This window comes from Pan troglodytes, chromosome 16, assembly GCF_028858775.2.
Source record: "Pan troglodytes isolate AG18354 chromosome 16, NHGRI_mPanTro3-v2.0_pri, whole genome shotgun sequence".
NCBI lineage: Eukaryota > Metazoa > Chordata > Mammalia > Primates > Hominidae > Pan > Pan troglodytes.
Genome location: NC_072414.2, coordinates 92,054,976 through 92,075,164, shown reverse-complemented (window position 1 = coordinate 92,075,164; position 20,189 = coordinate 92,054,976). Strand labels below are relative to the sequence as shown.

The 20,189-nt window shown below is 49.1% G+C and overlaps 1 protein-coding gene across 4 annotated transcripts in view; it reads left to right on the top strand.

Moving 5' to 3' along the window:
• The window catches only part of ADAMTS17 (ADAM metallopeptidase with thrombospondin type 1 motif 17), a 385,247-nt gene that overhangs the window by 141,485 nt on the left and 223,573 nt on the right, over nt 1-20,189 (top strand). For all 4 annotated transcript variants that reach the window (XM_024349376.3, XM_054667215.2, XM_024349375.3 and 1 more), the window contains exon 8: nt 11,450-11,555. In XM_024349376.3, coding sequence (XP_024205144.2) covers nt 11,450-11,555 — 106 coding nt within the window. The remainder of the gene's footprint in view (nt 1-11,449; nt 11,556-20,189) is intronic.

Genomic DNA, 20,189 nt, shown 5'->3' with positions numbered 1-20,189 from the left:
GCCCAAAGTGCTGGGATTACAGGCGTGAGCCACCACGCCCAGCCAATTTTTGTATTTTTAGTAGAGACGGGGTTTCAGCCATGTTGGCTGGGCTGGTCTCAAACTCCTGACCTCAAGTGATCCACCCACCTTGGCATCCCATGGTGCTGGGATTACAGGCATGAGCCACTGCGCCCGACTAGCTCTTCTAATTTTTAATTGTTGGTGACTGATTAGAATTTTCATTTCAATCCTAAATGGGCCAAATAAAACATTCCTGCAGTTGAAATCCTTCTGTGGCTGCCAGCTTGCGGTCTCTGATGTAGTGCTTTAGGTCAGGACCTGTGGCCCTGAAGACCTGAGATTGAATCCCAGCTCCACCCCTCATTTGCTGTTTGACCTCGGATGAGTTGTTGACTTCTCAGAGTCTTAATTTACTCATCAGTAGTACTGCAAGGATAATAACAATATGTACCTCACCAAGTGGTGGTGTGGGTAAAATGAGATCCTGCGTGGGAATCTCTAGTGCAGGGCCTGGTACACACATAGTAAGTGTCTGACAAATGTTAGTGTTCATCAGCAGCCGCTGCCTCATTACTTACCCCTCCCTGTTCCAGCCCACTTCTTTTTTTTTTTTTTTTTTTTTTTTTTTTTGAGATGGAGTCTCGCTTTGTCTCCCAGGCTGGAGTGCAGTGGCACGATCTTGGCTCACTGCAAGCTCCTCCTCCCAGGTTCACGCCATTCTCCTGCCTCAGCCTCCCGAGTAGCTGGGACTACAGGCGCCCACCACGCCCGGCTAATTTTTTGTACTTTTAGTAGAGACGGGGTTTCACCATGTTAGCCAGGATGGTCTTGATCTCCTGACCTCATGATCTGCCTGCGGACCACCACAGAGGCATAGAGGCAACCTGGAAATGTTTGAAATTGCTTGAAAGGTGAAGAACATTTGTTTTTCTTGGCCTTTGACATTTTAAAGACAGACATTGACATGCATGCTATTTCCATAGTCTGGGATGATTCTGAAACCCATTGTAACCCACTGGTAATGAGCTGCCTCCATAAGCATGGAACAGGGACATACCTTCACCCTGAAGATGGGGCCTGAGACTTGGTACCATCCACTTTCTGCCACGCTGGCGATGATTCTGAGGCTGGCCATCTTCCTTGTCTGCCACTGATTCTGCCACGAGTCAGCTGTTTCCTCTTTGTAATCTTAGTGCCCACTTGACTTCGTGGTGTGGCTCTCATCAACATTCTTTTCTAAGAGGCTTTTTTTTTTTTAAAAAATAAAATGGAATGCCGTCATTTTTACATCCTGCCAGCAGAGGCGGAGATTGTCCTAGGGCTTCCCCTGGGCCATCAGAAGAGAGGGCTTGTCATGGTAGTCTGACTTTAGTTCATGACTGTTGAGTCAACACCCAAAATGATGGCTGGCTTCCCATGTTTGGGTTACTTCTTTAGTGGAGGGGCCGTTGTGCCCTGCCAGGGAGTGATTTATGGACTTGAACTCAGGAGCTGGCGTTCGGGAGCTGGTGCCCAGAGCTGCTCTGAGGCCTGGGCTGACCTTTGTGCACAGCCCAAGAGCAGGGCCCCGAGAGGTGTCTAGAACAACGTGTAGATTGAAAGAGCTTACCCTTGTCCCGAGGTTTCACTAAAAGTCCACATTTCATCCCCCAAAGAATGGGCTTTGCTGGGCTAAGCATTTAGCAAGAAATGCGGTTACTTGTTTTGAGAATCCTTTTCTTTCTTTCTTCCTTTTTTTTTTTTTTTTTTTCTTTTGCTAACTTGGCAAATATTTCCATGCATGGCCTTGCATTGTCTTCATCCTTTAGAAATGCGGCTATAAGAGGGAGTGAAGCTGTTTTTCAAGGTTGTTTCAGGCAAGTCTCAAGAATGTACCATTGGAAGAGCCCTTGGAAGGCAGTAAAGGTAAATTAGAAATGGCTCATATGGTCCGAGAAATACGAGTGATACAGGTAAAGCCTGGTGTTGCAGGTGAAAGCAGACTTTGACTAATACACACCACTATGGCTTCATCAACTCATGACCCTTGGATATACCAAAGACATACCCTTATCTAAATTGTCCAGTGACCTTGACTCTTCCCAGATTCTTAAACCAAGGCCATCTTCTCCTTCTATTTCACATGCATGTGTGTATCCCTTTGTTATCTTTTAAATTATAATTGAGGCAAAATTTACATATAGATAGTGTATCTAAGTGTACTGTTCGGTGAATATTTGTAAACTGATGAGCTTTGTGTAATGATGAATGATGACCTGGATCTAGACACAAGACAATATCAGCCCCCGGGCAGGGCCTCTTCATGCCCCTTCTGGTCACTAGTCCCTCTGGGATAACACTGACCTGACTTTTTGATCTCTAAATGAATTATTATAAGGCAAACATCCTTGTGACCAGCATCCTGGTCAAACAGTAGAGTCTATCAGCCCTGCAGGTGGGCCCCGTCCCAGCCACAGCCCCTTCCCTCTGCACAGGTACCCACTTCCTTGGCTTTTGTAGTGATGAGCACCTTCTGTCTTCTGGCCTTATGCATTTGTGATTTTTGAAGGAGTCAAGGTAAAAAGAACAAGCAGCACATGTTTCTGGCTTGCTGCATTTGGTTCTGCACACCCGGAATGCCTGTTGCCGATTGGTTTTCATTGAGATTCGCTAAGCAGAACCAGCAGCAGTGCTCCCTTTTTGTGAGCCTGCTGTGTGCTAGGGAGGCTCCTGGATTCCCAACAGACCTGGAAGAGTCTGCTGTGTACCAGGTGAGGCTTGCAACAGACCTGGAAGCTTCCAGAGCTCTCTGGCCCATCCCACCTTCCCCTGGAGTTCTTTGGGATTCCCTGGGGACTTGAAGAGATGATTTTAGCCTCCGATTCTTCAGAGCTAGCAGTATATTACTTTTAGAAGAGTCTTTTAAAACTGACTCCTCCCTCCAAGGCTGTGTTTGAGTGTTTTTAGAACATCTCCTAGGGCCTGGGGATTTCCAGGGAGTCTCCTGCAAATAGAAATGGCCAATGACGTGAGTGATGGGTCCACGTTTGGCATGTTGTCATGATTCTCTCACCTCCCTCCCTGGTGCCTTAGTTTCTCCTGATGGATATCCCTGGCTGTAACTTGCAAGGTGTACCCCATTGTCAAACGACTGAGGGATGGCACTTCTCTGCCTACAGATGCAGCTGGCTAAGGTGTTGTATGATTTGAAATACAGAACACCCCCACTCCACCATATTTTTCATTCTTCTCTACCAAGCATTTTTGTAACTAGTTCAACCTGGTGCTCCTACAACTTTCCAGGTCGGTTCTTTGTTATTAAACCATGTCGTGAACATCGAGGCCAAGCCCATGGCGCGTTAGGTGGCTGCAGTGCTGTGTGGCAAATGAGCATGGTGAGTTCCGGTGGCCGCCATGCTCGTGGGTTAGCCATGTTTGAGCAAGGGGACCTAGGGTGCACTCTGGGTGTATTAGCTTGTTTAGAGCTCCTCTTACAGAATACTGCAGACTAGGAGGCTTACACAGCAGACAGTTATTCCTCACGGGTCTGGAAGCTGGAACTCCGCAGTGCCAGTAGGACTGGTTTGGGATAAGGAATCTCTTTCCTGGCTTGTCGACAGCTGCCTTCTCACTGTGTCCTCACCTGCCCTCTTGTGCTCACTTGGAGAGAGGGAAAGAGGGAGGGAGGGAGAAATACCTCTAGTGTCTCTTCTTCTTTTTATAAGGACCCAGACCTGTTGGATCAGGGCCCCACCTTGCTGACCTCATTTAACCTTCATCACCTCCCTGAAGGCCCTGTCTCCAAATACAGTGACATTGGAGATTAGGGCTTCAACCTCTGAATTTCAGGGGGACACAGTTTAGCCCATAACAGTGAGCATGATTAAAATGCACGTATTTGCTCTTACCAGCCCCTACTCTGCCTTCTTCCTGGCTCCAGCTGTCATCACAGTTGAGCAGCCTCCGCTCATGGCCCTGCCTGTGGCTGCTCTAATAACTGTGATTCAAACAGAAATGCTGAGAAAGATCAGGATTCTAGGCACACACCTCAGACAGCTGCCTTGGGAAGGCTGAGTCAGGAATGTGCCCCTCCTTCCAGGTCACATTTGAATCTCTGAAGGGAGATTCGATCCATTCCCAGATTCCCTTTGGGGATATCTGACCCCATGGAAGACTTAGTTGTCCCATTCCCCACATGGAGGAGATTATTTTTAGCCAAAACATACCACACTTCTTCTCAGCCTCACCCCCACCTAAAACCGCAGCTTTCCCCAGGGAGAGGGAGGGCATTCTAACCCACCAGCAAAGGGGAGACATTTCCAGTGAGAGAAGATAGAGGAGGCTGAAAGCTGTCACTGAAGTGGGACTAAGCCAAGTTCATTTTAAAATTATTGACTGAAATAGGCACCAAGCAGTGCAGTTGATAGAGAATGTGAGTGTGTTACAGCTTTCAAAATTCACCAGGGTCCATTGCTGTAGGAGTGAGTGTGGGCATCACCCTCATGCTGCCAGTAAGGGGAGGGGTGTCCTGGGCATGCCCATGTCTACAGACGTACACTCATGTGCACACACAGGAGCCTGCACACAGGTGACGGTGCAGTGCTGCTGAGGTGCAGCCATCCAGCAGGCTGGTCAGGGCGTCGTGTTTCCTGAATGCCAAATGCTAGAAGACAGGGCTCTTCTCTGGTAGCCAGGGAGTACATGCAGAGGCCCAGAGGTCTCCTGAAAGGGAACTCCAAGGCGCTCATCACCTGCTGCATTCACGGTGCCGCCCGCAGTTGCTCCCCACACAGGGAGCCACCCGTGGTCTGGGAAAGTTTGCCAAGAGAGTGGTCAGAATGAGGGTGTGGCTCACTGAGGGGCCCTCAGCTGTGACAGGTGACCCAGAGGGAGGAGCAGGGATCAGTGGGTGCACGGCTCAGTGTGGAGCTTCCTCTCCAGTTTCCACTTGTTTGCCCTCTGGAGAGGCCAGATCTGGGCTTGGTCCCTGGCGCAGCTGTCTTTCAGAGACCCCAGCGCCCACCCTTCAGGCCCTGAGGCTTGGCTTGGAACATCCCTGCTCACCTTTCTACCGGCTTTGTCTTTTTGCTGAAATGGCCTTGAGGCTGCTTCCCCTAGGCGTGTGCCTGCTCAGCTTAGACTCTGCCCGGCGCAAGGCCTGTCACATACAGGCAGTCAGGAAACACTTGACAAAGTGTTTGTCAAAATAAGAGATTTTCAAGGCTCCTCTGATGTCCTGAGGTGAACCTGCCTGGGACCATTTCTGGTGGGCATCAGGGCCTGTTTCAGAAGCCCCTGAGCCTCTCTGGGGTCCTCCGAAGAGAGGCACACTGTGATTTGACAAACGTCGTTGCTCCCTGGAGAACCCCTCCCACGTGATGGGTCCTGCTGACACGAGCATCATCTTCTCTGGCAGGTGGGTAATCTGCACGATATCTCCATGCACTTGGCTCAAGTTGGCTGTGGCCTTTTGAACATCACCACTTACTCGTTTCTCTTTCCTTCCCCTCTATCGGCATGTTTTGGTTTCTAGCAGCAAACTGTTGGCATAAACTTTTGGCTTCTAACTTGTAAATCCCAGGGCCAATTTATTCCTCCACTTACCCTTAACTCACAGAACACATGAAAATGTTATCTTGTAGGAGTGACTGCTCCAGCCCAGGGACCCTCCAGTCATCTGTGGGGACTCTTGTGATTCTCTTACCAGAGACAGCATCTCCTCCTGAAGTCCAGGATCCTGGAGGTGCCTGGGAAACCGAAGCCAAGGACATCTGTGTCCTAAGCTGTGGTCTCATTAACCCTAGGGAGCAAGGCCCAGAACATGTAGCCTTTCCTGACTCTGACCCATAACTGAGAACCCCATCACGAAGCAACAGCTCACATGGCATAACAACACACAAACCAACAAACTGAGTTAGCCTGCAAGGCCATAACTGCTGGATGACTCCCGGTCCACAGAAAACCATAATTGCCAAGGGGAAAGTCTGGAAGGCTTCCTTAGAGAATGTGCCAGCACATTCATTGCTTGGGCTGGCAGTGGAAATGAAGGTGACTCCCTACCTCACTCCCAGCCCCTTCCGCCTCAGCTACTCTTCTGTTGTAAGAGGTTAGGATTTTCCCACCCCCACTTGTGTTTTTGATGTTATAGCTAAGAAGGCTTTGTCTACACCAAGGTCAGGAAGATTTCCATCTTAGTTTTCTTCTAAGACTTTTATAGTTTTAGCACTCACATTTATCTCTCTAATTCATTTTGACTTATATTTTAAATGTGGTGTGAGGTAGGGGTGAAACTTTATTATTCCTTTGTAGTTAGTTTCCCTTTGTCACATCCTAGACTCTAAGACATTTGCTCCTAAATGCTGTTCAGCCATTCAGATCACACCCACATCCACTTAGGTTTGCAAGAACACAAGGACTTGTCAATGAGCCTGAATCTGCAATCCAGTATCCATGACTATGGTTGGTGTATGGCAGATGCCACATGCTCTCTTGTGACTGACAGCTTGATGTCCCAGCAATAACTATGACAGCATTTGGTAGTTGAGCAGTTGGTGGGAAAAACTGAGCCATCTCTCTCAAAGGCAGACCCTGTAAGGTTGGACTAATGGGCAGCAAGGCCACCAGCTGCAGATGGCTTATATGCAACAACTTACTGCATCAACCAGAGTTTATACAGTTGTTTGTTGTTTATTCCTTAAGTCTAGAGAGAGTCGAGTGGTCAGCCCCGAGATAAAGAGTTATGAGCTTCTATCATGTAGTTTTCTACTGAAAAAGAACTAATTAAGTCTCTTCGCCCAATTTTGTCTACAAAATTATGCTGCTACTGAGAAAAGGAAAGGAAAGAAGACAAATGAGCACCTGTGTTGTGCTGGCATGGATGGGAAGATGGGTCACAGAGCTAGTGGATGGGAGCCTCTTCTCTCGATAAATTAAATGAGCTTCTCCAGGTGTCAGAAGAATTCATTACACCCCTTCTTTTTTTTTTTTTTTTTGAGACGGAGTCTTGGTCTGTCACCCAGGCTGCAGTGCAGTGATGGAGCTCAGCTCACTGCAACCTCTACCTCCTGCGTTCAAGTGATTCTCCTGCTTCAGCCTCCAGAGTAGCTGGGACCATAGGGACCTGCCACCATGCCTGGCTAATTTGGGTGTTTTTTTGTTTTGTTTTTGTTTTGTTTTGTTTGAGAAAGAGTCTTGCTTTGTCTCTCAGGCTGGTGTGCAGTGGCGCGATCTCGGCTCACTGCAAGCTCCACCTCCCAGGTTCATGCCATTCTCCTGCCTCAGTCTCCCGAGTAGCTGGGACTACAGGCACCTGCCACCACACCCGGCTAATTTTTTGTATTTTTAGTAGAGATGGGGTTTCACCATGTTAGCCAGGATGGTCTCGATCTCCTGACCTCATGATCCGCCTGCTCGGTCTCCCAAAGTGCTGGGATTACATGCGTGGGCCACCACACCCGGCCAATTTTGTATTTTTAATAGAGACAGGGTTTCACCATGTTGGCCAGGCTGGTCTTGAACTCCTGACCTCAGGCGATCCTCCCAGCTCAGCCTCCCAAAGTGCTGGGATTACAGGCATGAGCCACCGCACCTGGCCCGCACCCCTTCATTTTTACCCTGTGTGTTTCAGATTTTTTCAAGAGTGTGTTTGTTGTCAGGGGTATAGTAGAGTTGGAGTGAGCCACCATTTGGGACACAAGCACACACTTGTTGTCGGGGGTGTAGTAGAGCCTCTGTTTCCCCATCTATAAAATGGGACCAGTCGTGCCTGCCAAGCAAGGGAGGGTCGAGTGTTCAGAGCAGTCTCGCCCATTAGAGGCACGACTAAGAAATTCCAGTTGCCTGTCTGCCTCCGTTTTGTTACAAGAAACTATGCAAACATGTGGAATTGATGTTTTTAAAATTTTTTAAATAAGTTCTGTGATCTGTGGAGAATTTTAAATCATAGAAGGCTGGATGTGAAAGCACCACTGCAGAGTCTAAAAGCCTCGCCTCAGCATAAGGCAATTCCAGTTAACTCAGAAGGTTCCACAGTGTCAGCACTGAAATTAGCAGAGCTGTGTCACAGACCTCAGTTTTTAATAAATCAATACAGAGAAAACTGGTTTTTCCTCATTTCTTGACAAGCACCAGCATATGGGGATTTGGTGGATTTTCCCAGCTTGGTGCCTTCTGCAGCCTGAGACGGTGGGGGTATCTCTGAGTCTCCAGGGCTCTGTCTTCCCTAGACTGCAGTTTCTTTTTAGAAACATGGAATAGTGGTGGGCTTTGTTTTCTGCTGGAGCTGGATGGCTTAATTACCGTTTATTCTCCCGACAGCTCTTATTTTACAACAACCTGGGATTTTCTCCAGACTTTGTTTTGTGCATTCTAAGCATTTCCACCTCATCTCTCATAAACACACAGGTCTTGTGCTCTGTTATCAGGAGCTGTTTCTTTTATGTGTTTTTCCTTGCTCAGTTTTATGACCAGGCTGGTCACGATTGGAATAAATCATTAAAAGCATTCGACCTTAATCCACCTTTGTGCAAGAGCATTTCTTGTAAATAAACTGATTCTTTGTTTTCTAGTTAAAAAAAAATCATCTGCACCTTGGAAAAATTAAAATGCAATTATTGGAAGGCTCCTTGCTTCACTGTTCCACTAGCATTGCATGTTACCTAATTAGAGTGGAAAGTCAGGGCTGCCTTCTCCGAGTGCTGAGTGTGGCTGAGGCCAGGGGGGATGTGTTTGTGTGGCATTTAAGGTCTGCCGGTTCTGCATCAGAGCCCGTGGTGGGCACACTCAGGACAGGAAGCTCAGCACGTCTGGCCTCATTATGTCTCCCTTCCCCCTCACCAGGCAACTTCTCCAGGGCGTGCAGATCTGATTGTTTCTAATTGATTCATTGACCCAGAGGGGCTGCAGCCAGGGCTGGGCGGGCACTGCTGGGTGTGTGTCTGAGCGTGTGCGTGCAGCCACGTGGGCCTCGTGCACATACCGTCAGGGCTATGTAGCAGTATTCCACCTACTCACTGGTAGACTTGTAAAAGCAACCCACAAAACATTTTTAAACAAAACCCAGAATAATGACCTTGAAGGCACCGAGAAACCACATCACATCCTTTCTGGTTGTCGTGTTGTTTTTTTTCAATAGTCTGCATTGCTGGGTTGTGACATCCACGTGGCCACAAAAGCATCTTGAGGCAAAATAACATTTAATTTGTTCTTTATTTATTTTTAACTAAGCACATTGCATGTTTCCAAATAAAAATAGACCCACAATGAGGTACCTGGGCCCAGTGTGTGGAACATGAGCCCTGGAGCCGCACCTCTGCGGAGCCAGGCCATGTGAGCTTCCTCTGCGCCTTTTGGAGCGGACGAGGAAGGAGGATGTGTTAGTCCGTTTTCACGCTGCTGTAAAGATACTACCTGAGACTGGGTAGTTTATAAAGGAAAGAGGTTTAATTGACTCTCAGTTCTGCATGGCTGGGGAGGCCTCAGGAAACTTACAATCATGGCTGAAGGGGAAAGGGAAGCAGACACCTTCTTCACAGTGCAGCAGGAGAGAGGGGGGAGGGGAAGAACTGCCAAACACTCCTAAAACCATCAGCTCTCATGAGAACTAACTCACTATCCCAAGAACGGCGTGGGGGAAACTGTTCCCATGATCCAATCACTTCCCACCAGGTCCCTCCCTGACACATGGGGATTACAATTTGAGATGAGATTTGGGTGGGGACACAGAGCCACACCGCATCAGAGGGACCACCCTGTGTGTGGCTGAGCTCTGCGCCAGTTTGATTTGGACTTCAGCAAAGAGGATGTTGGTTTAGCTCTTTGGGGGCAGGAAGGAGGGGTCATTTTTAATGAAATGGTTCCCCTGTCCCATTCTCCCCTGCCCTCTGCCAACTCCTTCCCTCCTGAGACACCTCAGGCAAGTTCATGGAAGGAGCCCTAGGAAAGGAGCAATGTGCAGCTCGACAGAGGGACAGCCATGGGGGACAGCAGGTGCAGCTCGACAGAGGGACAGCCCATGGGGGAGAGCAGGTGCAGTTCGACAGAGGGACAGCCCATGGGGGAGAGCAGGTGCAGCTCGACAGAGGGACAGCCCATGGGGGAGAGCAGGTGCTCCTTCCTGGTGGCCACAGCCCATCCAGGGCATGGAGTTGACGGGCAGAGTCCAGCTATATTTAGCCGTCATCCGCCCCATGGCGCTATGCCAGCAGAGCCACTGCCCACCAACCCCCAATGTGACTGCACAGCCAGGGGAGCACTGAGCTCCTATAGCCACCCCATGCCACCATCCACTTGCGTGTCACACAGGGGCATATCGAGGAACTGCCCTCGGGGTTAAACGCCCATGGGAGGGCGGATGTCAGGTTTCCTAGCGGACCCTGTTGAGATAAGCCCTGTGGTCCCTGCGGGGTGAGACATGTCTTTCCTGGGTGCGGGGAGTACTGTGGTGGGGAGCCCTGGAGAGTCAGCCCCCAGAAGTGCGGCCGGCATGGGCTCGCCCTCCCCACCCCTGCTGTGGCCGCCCTCCCAGCATTCCCCAGAGGGGCCGGCACCCAAGGGCTCCATGTCATCCCACGCGTCCCTCTGCCAGAGCCACATTCTTCCCCTGGAAAACGCCTGCCCCTCCTGCAGTGGCTGGCCTGCCATCCCACCAACACCACCCACCCTTGGGATGCGGCCTCCACTGCCCTGCATTGCGTTTCTCCTGGTGTGTACGGTTCAGGTTTCCTGTGGTAGGGTGAGATTCTTAGGTGCGAGCATGTGTGTGTGGAGACACACGTTTGGCTTGTGGGCTGGTCCTCACTGAGGACTTCAAGACCCTGGCTCTCCCAGCGCTGGCTCCGCTTCCTCTGGGTCTTCCTCTCTCAAGGGCTCCTGAAGCATTTTTCAGAACATTCTGTGCAGCCTTCCGGGGCGTGCTGTCCACGAGACCCAGCACAGACCCCGGCTCACGCCCGGGATGCACATTGTGAGGAGGCACTCCCTCTCAGGGTGTGCGGGTGCAGGGGCATCGCCTGAGAGGAGTCAGGGCCTCTTAAACCTTGCACCCTCGGTGTCTTACCTGGCTGGCCTCACCTGGTCCCAGCCCTAGGCACTGAAGTTAGACAGATCTGGCGTAGGATCCCAGCATGGGGTGCCCATCCAGGTGACCTTGGGAGAGTTACCTTTCCTTTCCAAACCTCAGTTTCCCTCATCCTGGGTCACGGGGATTAAGTTAGGTGCTATGGGTACTCTACACAGCACACCCCCGACGCGTATTAGATGCCTGATGGATGCTTGCGGTGGTTATTGTTTTATTGGGTGAACACAAAAGCATCATACACAAACCCTTCCCATATGGGCTGAGGCTCATAGTCAGCATTGTCGCCGTGTGCCTGCCTTGATTGTGCATGACGTTGACCGTGCGGACTTGCCCGGTGAGACCAGGGCCTCCCACGTTCTGAAGAGGATGTGTTTTGTGTCTCTGCTGCAGGAATTGCTTACTTAGGAGGTGTGTGCAGTGCTAAGAGGAAGTGTGTGCTTGCCGAAGACAATGGTCTCAATTTGGCCTTTACCATCGCCCATGAGCTGGGCCACAAGTAAGTATCAGACTCTGTGTCGTCCTGTTTTCTTTCAGTCTTTTCTGAGTACAGATTTTTCGCTTGAATTCTGTAAGTTCTAAAACAGTGCTGCTCTATGCCTTTGCTGCGTCTGCAATAAAGGACCCAGGTCAGTACACTAGGGTCCAAACCCTCAGAGACCCCACGAGATGACTGCACCGACTGGCTTGGAGAGTTGAAATGTTAATTTGATGTGCACGTCTATTCTTAAAGCCAACAGACTAGAGAGAAGAGTTTCCTCTCAGGATGTCCTTATTTAATTGTACTTCCTTTCCGGGACGAGCATGATCTTTGATTCACTCTAAGTCTATTATTCACATAATGGGATGCATCTTTATACTGTTGACTCTCCATGTCTTTTTCTGCCAATTCTAAAGTCCAACTTTCTGATTGTAGAATTTAGTGTCTTAGTTTTGAAGAATTAACAGCTGTGGGTGAGAGTCTTTGCACACAGCGATTCTGCTCTTTAGGATGAAATAACCATAGAACCTTAGAGCTTGCCTTAAGGAGAGTCCGAGGCAACCTCCTGGTTGTTCAGATGAGGAAACAGAGCGTCAGAGGGGTTGTTGAGTGGCTGGCCCCAGGTTGTGACCACCTGTAGGAAGCCTCAAGTGGCAGAAAGCCAGATGACGCTAAAACTGTGGCCTGAGGGTTATTCTTTTTCCTAGAGTAGGTGTCTGTTTTATGTTTCTCTGAAGGAAAGATTGTGATATGACTGCTTAAGAGCTTAAAAGAAAATTAAATTGAGGAGGCCAGAGCATGCAAAACAGTGGAAAGGTTTATATTGGATTGAATAGAACATAAGTAAATGGAAATCTAGTTCTTGGGGGAAAAATTATTGTAAAGGTTTCCTAATGACCTACACAGTAAGATGCCTGGAATCTCAACTGTTAACTCTAGTTTTTACGAGAGTAAAGTCAATGTTTAAGAAGGAGTATAAAAGCAATTGTTTTTCTCAAGCATTTGCCATATCTGTGGCTTTACTTTTTGTTTGTTTGTTTTTTTATGAGTGATGCCTTTTAATGAGCTTATATTCTATTAATTCACTTTTTAAAATGCTGGTCCATATCCACTGAATTGATTTTATAATCTTTTTGTTTTGTTTTTGCTGTTTTTTGTTTTTAATTATACTCTAAGTTCTGGGATACATGTGCAGAATGTGCAGGTTTGTTACATAGGTATATACGTGCCATGGTGGTTTGCTGCACCCATCAACCTGTCATCTACATTAGGTATTTCTCCTAATGCCATCCTTCCCCTAGTCCTCCATCCCCTAACAGGCCCTAGTGTGTGGTATTCCCTCCCTGTGTCCATGTGTTCTCATTGTTCAACTCCCACTTATGAGTGAGAACATGCGGTGTTTGGTTTTCTGTTCCTGGGTTAGTTTGCTGAGGATGATGGTTTCCAGCTTCATCCATGTCCCTGCAAAGGACATGAACTCGTCCATTTTTATGGCTGCATGTTTTTGTTGTTGTTTTGGTTTATCTAGCGCCATTTTAATTTCTTCCATTCCTGTAGAGGGGTTTGGTAGTTGGCCTTTCCGCACCTATTGTATGTCATGATGTGAGTAGGTACAGAGAGTGGAAATGATGTTATGTGAAATTCCTGGGGTAGGGAGGGAATCCCATGTTATTGACCCAGGACCTGGTGAAGCAAGATGAGAAGTTGTCTCTGAGTGCACAGTTATCTCATCTCAACACTATTTTTAAAAATACTGGTGACAATTCTTTGCACAGAACTGTTTTTTAAATGAAGTTCAATTGCATTTGTATTAATACCTCTGAGTTCTTAAAATCCCGTATCCAAGAGTGATTTGCTGGGGAAAAAAAGCATAAATCAGAATGGGTTTGGCAAACATCTTCCCACCATCAAGGGACCCAACCAGCATGCCATAGTACCTAAGAATCAGTTACCTAATGATTATGAGAATGCAGGATGCCAGAGTACTTACCAACACCCGAGCTACTATGGGCCTTTGAATAGTCAAGGTGGGTTGAGCTATAGTTACATGAACTGCAATATCCCACGCCAGCCTCCAGCAGCATGGCACATGCTAAGTGCCATTTGCACATATGTGTGGGCGCACACATGCCGCATGGAGGTCTTTTCTCATCAGACATTAAAAATACAGAGGGCCATTTTCTCCCTGATGACCTGTTCGAGTGTGCCGGATCAAACACTGGCCTCCCTGCAGCGGAGGTCTGCAAAGATGAATGGTTAGATTCAAACACACTTTAGTACCCTTTAGCTATAGACTGTGTAGAATTTCTTGGAGGACTCTTTATAGCTTGCTATTGAACTCCAATTACCGACAAAAACAAACACCTTATTGTTAATCAAAGCCAATAAATCTTGCTAGCATTTGGCCCTCCCCCTCTTTGGGTAATTACAGGTTTCCCAGGGAAGTCTGTCATCTTTGATTAGTCGCAGGTGTTGGGAAGCAGATCCCCGAGGATGAAGCTATGTCCTCCCCATCTGCAGGCCCCTCTGGTTGCTGGGCTGTGGTTGCAGGCTACATGGGCTGCTGGAAAAGGCCAAGACCAACCTGCACTCTCAGCAAAGCCACCGGCCAGGCTGTTTCACAGACACAAAACCAGAAAGCTGATCCCTATTTTGGAATACAGTGGAGCCATTTAACTCCATATTCCTTAGCTTATGTGAAGAAAGTCTCCAGGTGGCTCACCCCCCGGTCCCTTACCATGGAATGCTGACAAAGTGAAACATTTCTGGAGGGAAGGTATGTGCGTGTGCGCCTTTGCACACAGCACGCAAAGGTGTGGCTCTCCTGTTCGTTACCTAATGTGCGTCGTAGGGCGATTGGTGTAAGCAGCTACCCTAAAATCTGATTGTCAGGAAAAAAATTCCACTTCTGTGTGAGCTGCACGTTCCACTTATCAAACAGTGAGTTGCGCAGATTCACATGATTTTGTTGCTGCATTGGCTGTCAGAAAACACAAAGCTAGATTTAGGGCTCATTTTCAGCAATTAACTAGTCTACATCCTGGAATTATACTTTCCTCCCTCTTCTCTTTCTAGTGTCTCTTTGTATGCGTGGCTTTATTTTAAATCAAACATAATTTATTTGGTACAGTAAACTGGCTCTAATCCAATTTGCAATCAAATAGGTCCTAAGTTATAATTAAACTTAAAGTTCTTGCCATGGTAATGTCAATACTGCTGCTTCGGCCATGAATTAATAACACACTAGTGATGTTTAACTCAGGTCAGAGCTCTCGTTTATTGAACACCTACTATGTGCAGGGTACTGTGTGAGATGCTGTGTGTTTATCACGCCATTGAGTCAGTCCTATGAGGTAGGCATTATATAGGTTTTACTTTACAGGTTAGGAAACTAGTATTGCTTTTTTTAAAATTTATAGTTACTATTTAATATGATTTGGGATCACTTATGTGATTATACATGCTGCAATAGGCCCATTAAAATAAGGATACAAATTACATGAAATAAATAATAAGAGAACTTGTAGAGTCAAAAACCAAGGTACTTTCAGTTTAAGGGAAGTAAATGTCCGTGTGTATAGCTGCTGCTGGCTGACCAAGGACAATGACCATATCATGGAGAGTGGTTCCCTAGGACACTCGAGTACTGTGGGTGAGATTGACAGATTTTTTTTTTTTGAGATGAGATTGACAGCTTCTTTTTTTTTTTTTTTTTTTTTTTGAGACCAAACAATGGGCCAGTCATTTAATTAATGTAAGTCTGAGACTATTAGGATGAAAGTGATGCCAGTGAAAATGTGAAAATGATCAATAGTTCTGTGGTCTTACGGAAACATGGAACAGGCTCCATTTACATATTAATACATAAATGAATCTGAGATTTTAAAAGCTTCTTGCCCGGGGCCTTCTCACAGATCCTGCCTCTCCTATATCATCATTAACTCCCGTGTAACCTCTGAGCTGAAGCTGTGGATTCATTAGATTAACAGCTTTCTGATTCTGTGCCCTGACAAAGGAGCAGGCTGCAGAAGACTCCCCAGCCCTGCTGTGGACACGAGCTGGGGGATGGCAAGTCCTGGTGCAGGTGCTGTGTGAGAAGCTGCAGAGGAGCCACCCACGCTGCTGCCTGGAGGCAGAGTCAGCTGCTGAGCAGCGGTCACGCTGACAACAGCCTGGAGGTTCCTAAATGCACACCCGTCCCCTTGGTTGCCTTCTTGCCTGTGAAAGGCTATTCTGATGGGCAGCCATGTGCTACCTTTGGGTTCAGCTAGTAATTAGAAATGTTGGCAGCATTGAGTGTGAGGAAGGCAGCTGTGTCCCTTTCCATAGCGGTAGCTTGAGAAATGCACCGTAAAGTGAGTGTTTTTAGCCGGGGTCTCCTTTTGCCTTTCTCCATCCTGCGGTGGCCGTTAGAAAGCAGCAGCCCCTGCACATGGGAAGATGGCTACAACAGGCATCTTCTACCAGCTGATCCTTGCTAAGACAGGAACCGTGGAATGGGGGGCAGTTCCTTGAGAGAAACTGCCCAGCTGGGATGACACACCCCAGGGTTTTCTCCTTCAAGAAACCAGGACAGGGTGCCTTGTCCTGGATGTCAGCATCCAACATGCCGATCACAATTTGGTTTTAAAGAGAAAGAGGAAAATCCAGAAGTAAGCATTTGTTTCTCTCAGATAGGCCCCTGTTTTTCAACTCTGATTGGTCCTGGGAAGGACTGACCCCTGATGATGAGTAGAAGCTCAGCTCTATGCTGACTGCCCGTGAGAAAAAGCAAAAATAAAACCCAGATCAAGGAGGGAGTTGGCAGTAACTTTAGTGTGACTTTCAGGTGGGTGTAATGCAGCTGTTTGGATTGTAGCATCTATTGTTGGCTGTGATTTGGAAGCTCCGGTATAAAAGAAAGTGCATAGCTCTGTGAAGGCTGCTGAGTGCCTTGTGTTTCCAGGGAAGTGGGTCTGGTATGCTGCAGCTAGGTCCAGGGGAGGTGCCTGGTAGGAGGAGCTGGTCCTAGTGCAGCTGCAGGCAGGAGGGCACAGAACCAAGTGTCCACTAGTCGTTCTGGGCCTAGGGAAACCCAGGACCCTGTGCCCACCTGTGTCTCAATCACGTAAGGCAGCAAACTCCTGGGAGATGTCTAGAGACAGGACCTTCTAGGTGGGGTGACAGTGGAAGGGAGGGAGTCTGCTTTGTGCACCATCCGCCACCCACTCAGAAAAACGAAAAGGATGTATCTTTATACAGAGAAATAAAAAGATTTCTCATTGCAGAAAATAAACCTCTGCCTTTGTTGGAGTGAGGAGTGTCTGTTAGATAAGCCTGAGCCAGACCAGGGTTCAAGAAATGCCTGGCCCTGGGAGCCGGCCCGAACCACGAGAGGTCTCCAGCCCGAGTAGCACCAGCGCCACGCACCTGCTCAGCCTCCTGCAGCCTCTCCTCGGGGAGGAGCTTCTCCAGACCTGCCCCTCCTCGGGTTTCCCCTGCCGTCCCTGCACCCTTGCTTCGGTCAAAAAACCATTCTCTTTCCATTCTGGAGTTGACCTCTCCTGTAGTGGGGAGGCTCAGCCCGTGGCCTCTGGAAAACACTGTCTTGACACAAGCTGGGAGCTTGGCGTAGATGGTGCCTGGCAGTGACGCGCAGCAGGAGCACTGGGCGTTTAGAAATGCAGTGGCCCAGCCTCACCCACCATGGACCGATGCGCTCGCTCTCAGGGAGGAAGCTCAGGAAAGCTCTCCAGGAGATTCCGCACATCCCAGGTGGAGAACCGCGGAAGACGCAACATCGGACCAGGTGGAGAACCGCGGAAGACGCAACATCGGACCAGGTGGAGAACCGCGGAAGACGCAACATCGGACCAGGTGGAGAACCGCGGAAGACGCAACATCGGACCAGGTGGAGACCCGCGGAAGACGCAACATCGGACCAGGAGGAGAACCGCGGAAGACGCAACATCGGACCAGGTGGAGAACCGCGGAAGACGCAACATCGGACCAGGTGGAGAACCGCGGAAGACGCAACATCGGAGGAGTCTCGTTGTTGCTCTTTCTGGCCTTGCCCACATTCCTGCCACCATCTCTTTCCGCCATGCCTCCAAGGCCCCAGTGCTGGGGAGCCAACACTGGGTCTCCCCCAGTGCTGAGCCCGGCTGTGCTGAAAATAACCCACCCACTTCACCTCTCTCTCGGTCACCCTGAGTTCCATGCGCCTCACCACTTCTGAGTGAGCGCTCAGGACCCAGCCATTCTGAATGTTGCTAGCGTAGACAGGCTTAGTCCTCTCTCTACTCCGTCAGCTCCCGGGAGACCTCAAGGAGGGCGTGGCGCAAAGCGTAAAGTGACCTGTGGCGGAGCCGCTGGAAGAATGGGCCGGGCAGAAGCCTGGACCCAGAAGAGGCAGGAGAGCGAGCAGCAGAGGGGCAGGTGGAGCCCTGCAAGGCCAGAGGGCAGGTGGGGCTGCCACCAGGTGCAGGTGAAGCTCAGTCTTCTCTAATTTTCATTACATTGGATGCTTCCAGCCAGATGTGATGCTGTGCCAAGGTGAGTTTGGGACAGCGGACGTCGGGAAGGATGCCACATTGACTAGGGACGTGCTTGCCTGGCCTGCAGCTCAGAACGTGAAGGAATCTGATCCCTGCGAAGTGTGGCCCATGGGCAGTGGGTGGACACATGTCTGGGGGAGTGATGGGGAGGAGGGAAGGTTGGGGGAGAGCCATGTGGGGGAAATGTTCCCATAACTGGAGTTGACATGGTTCAAATGAAAAGAAATTGTCTCAGTCCCAGAACAGGAAGGAAAGCAAGCCGTTATCCACATGTGTGAAGCATGGAAATGCTTGTCTGTGATTTGTATTAAGAACGAGCCAGCCGGCACAGTGCTGTGGGGACACGGAATGGACCCAGGACAGATCTAGGCAGGCAGGAACCCATCAGCAGACAGTCATGGGTGGTGGCTGCTCTTGCCTCAAATGTTTGGCCTGAGTGCTCCACCTAGTAGGTACAGCACAGACATCAGATGGGCCGGCATTGAAAGGAAGGTATGCAGAGAGAGAATTCCTGAGAATGTCATAACTGTTTAGAAATCCTGGAGGGAGAGGGAGCATTCTTTTGTTCTAGCTGGCAGTTGTGTTCACATAGGGGTTGGCCTTCCTGGAGGAACAGAAAAGGGGGTGCCTCCCCCCAGGAAGGGATGGAGCCTTGGACAGGCTCTAGACAGGTTTCCCAGCAGGTTCCTGCCTGGGCCTCATCCCCAGTTCCCGCTTAGCAATCACGGCCTCAGGCGGTCTTCCCTTCTCTACTGAAGGGTAATTGGTGGTGCTTGAAGCATTGAAGGGTTCTCAGGTTTCCCTCGGCGGAGCTTGGAGTGATTCCTGAATACAGTTTCCTCTGCACTTGGCCCCTTCATCAAAGTCCGTGTGTGAGCGTCCACTGGGCACCGCAGTCTTACCCAAATTCCAGAGTTGTTCAAAACGTGCAGGCCTTATTTCCTTTTATTTATGTATTTATATTTATTTTTAATTTTTATGGGTATATAGTAGGTATATATATTTATAGGTTACATGAGATACTTTGATACAGGCATGCAATGCGTAAGTCACATCAGGGTGTTTTGCTGGTGAGACTTGCAGGGTTCTTGACCTTGACAAGCCACAAACCTCCTGGTGCCTTGGTTGTGATAGAATGAGCTTGTGACTCTGGAGGACCCACGGGGCAGCTGTTGGTCTGCCCCACTCAGCATTGCCTGATTTCTTGCTTCCTCCCCTCTCCCTTTCTCTCACACAAATAAAAGCAGAATTTCCTTCTGGCCCCTCCCCAGCAGAGAATCTTGGATGGGAGGTGCCCCCACAGCGACCAGAGCAGCAAGGAGCATTTGTGACTGTGGGCTCTGTCTAAATGGCCCTACTGCTGTCTGCAGCAATTCTCACGGTCCTGCATTCATGGGTTGCAGAGAAGCTGCATTGCTCTTCCTTGGAGTCTCATCATTGATGTGGAGTCTCATGCGAGGCGACGACATTTCTTCCAGTTGTCTGGAAAACCCAGAGCCTCTGTTCCAAAGAGGATCTCAGCCACAGCCTTCCCAAATCCCACCAGGCCAGGCCTGATGCCTGGCTTGGAGGGAGGGAAACTCAAACAGAAAGGTATTAAAAGCCTGTCAGCAAGCAGGCACATGCAGTCCTACCTGTATTCTGAGCAGCATGTCCAAACAGCTGTTGGCTGGAGCTCAGCGTCACGGTAGGAAGTCCAGCCGTGGAGAGGCTTCCTCTGCCCCCAGAGTTTCGTTACTGAATAAGGCAGGTTACACACGCTGTGCTGATGTTTGTCTCTGCCCCAGGAATCCTTTGCATTTAATTATCAGGTAGATTCCCTTGCCTAAAATAATGTCATCCAAGATGGTGTTTGAGGAGGCAGGAGGGACGTTGAGTTTGGCTAAAGAACCAGATTCTGAAATCCCCTCAGAACTTCCAGACTCTTCCAGCAATTAGCTGAGATGTAGTTTTCTTGTGTTAGAGCTTCTGGCAGCCTCAACTGAGTGGTTCTTGGAGCTGGAAGGGATGTCCAGAGTCGACATTTTGCAGACGGTGAGCCACCTCCCTTCCCACGGCGCTATGTGGCCCAGTGGAGACTCGGACCAGAAGCTCAGGCCACGGCACAGTGCTCTTT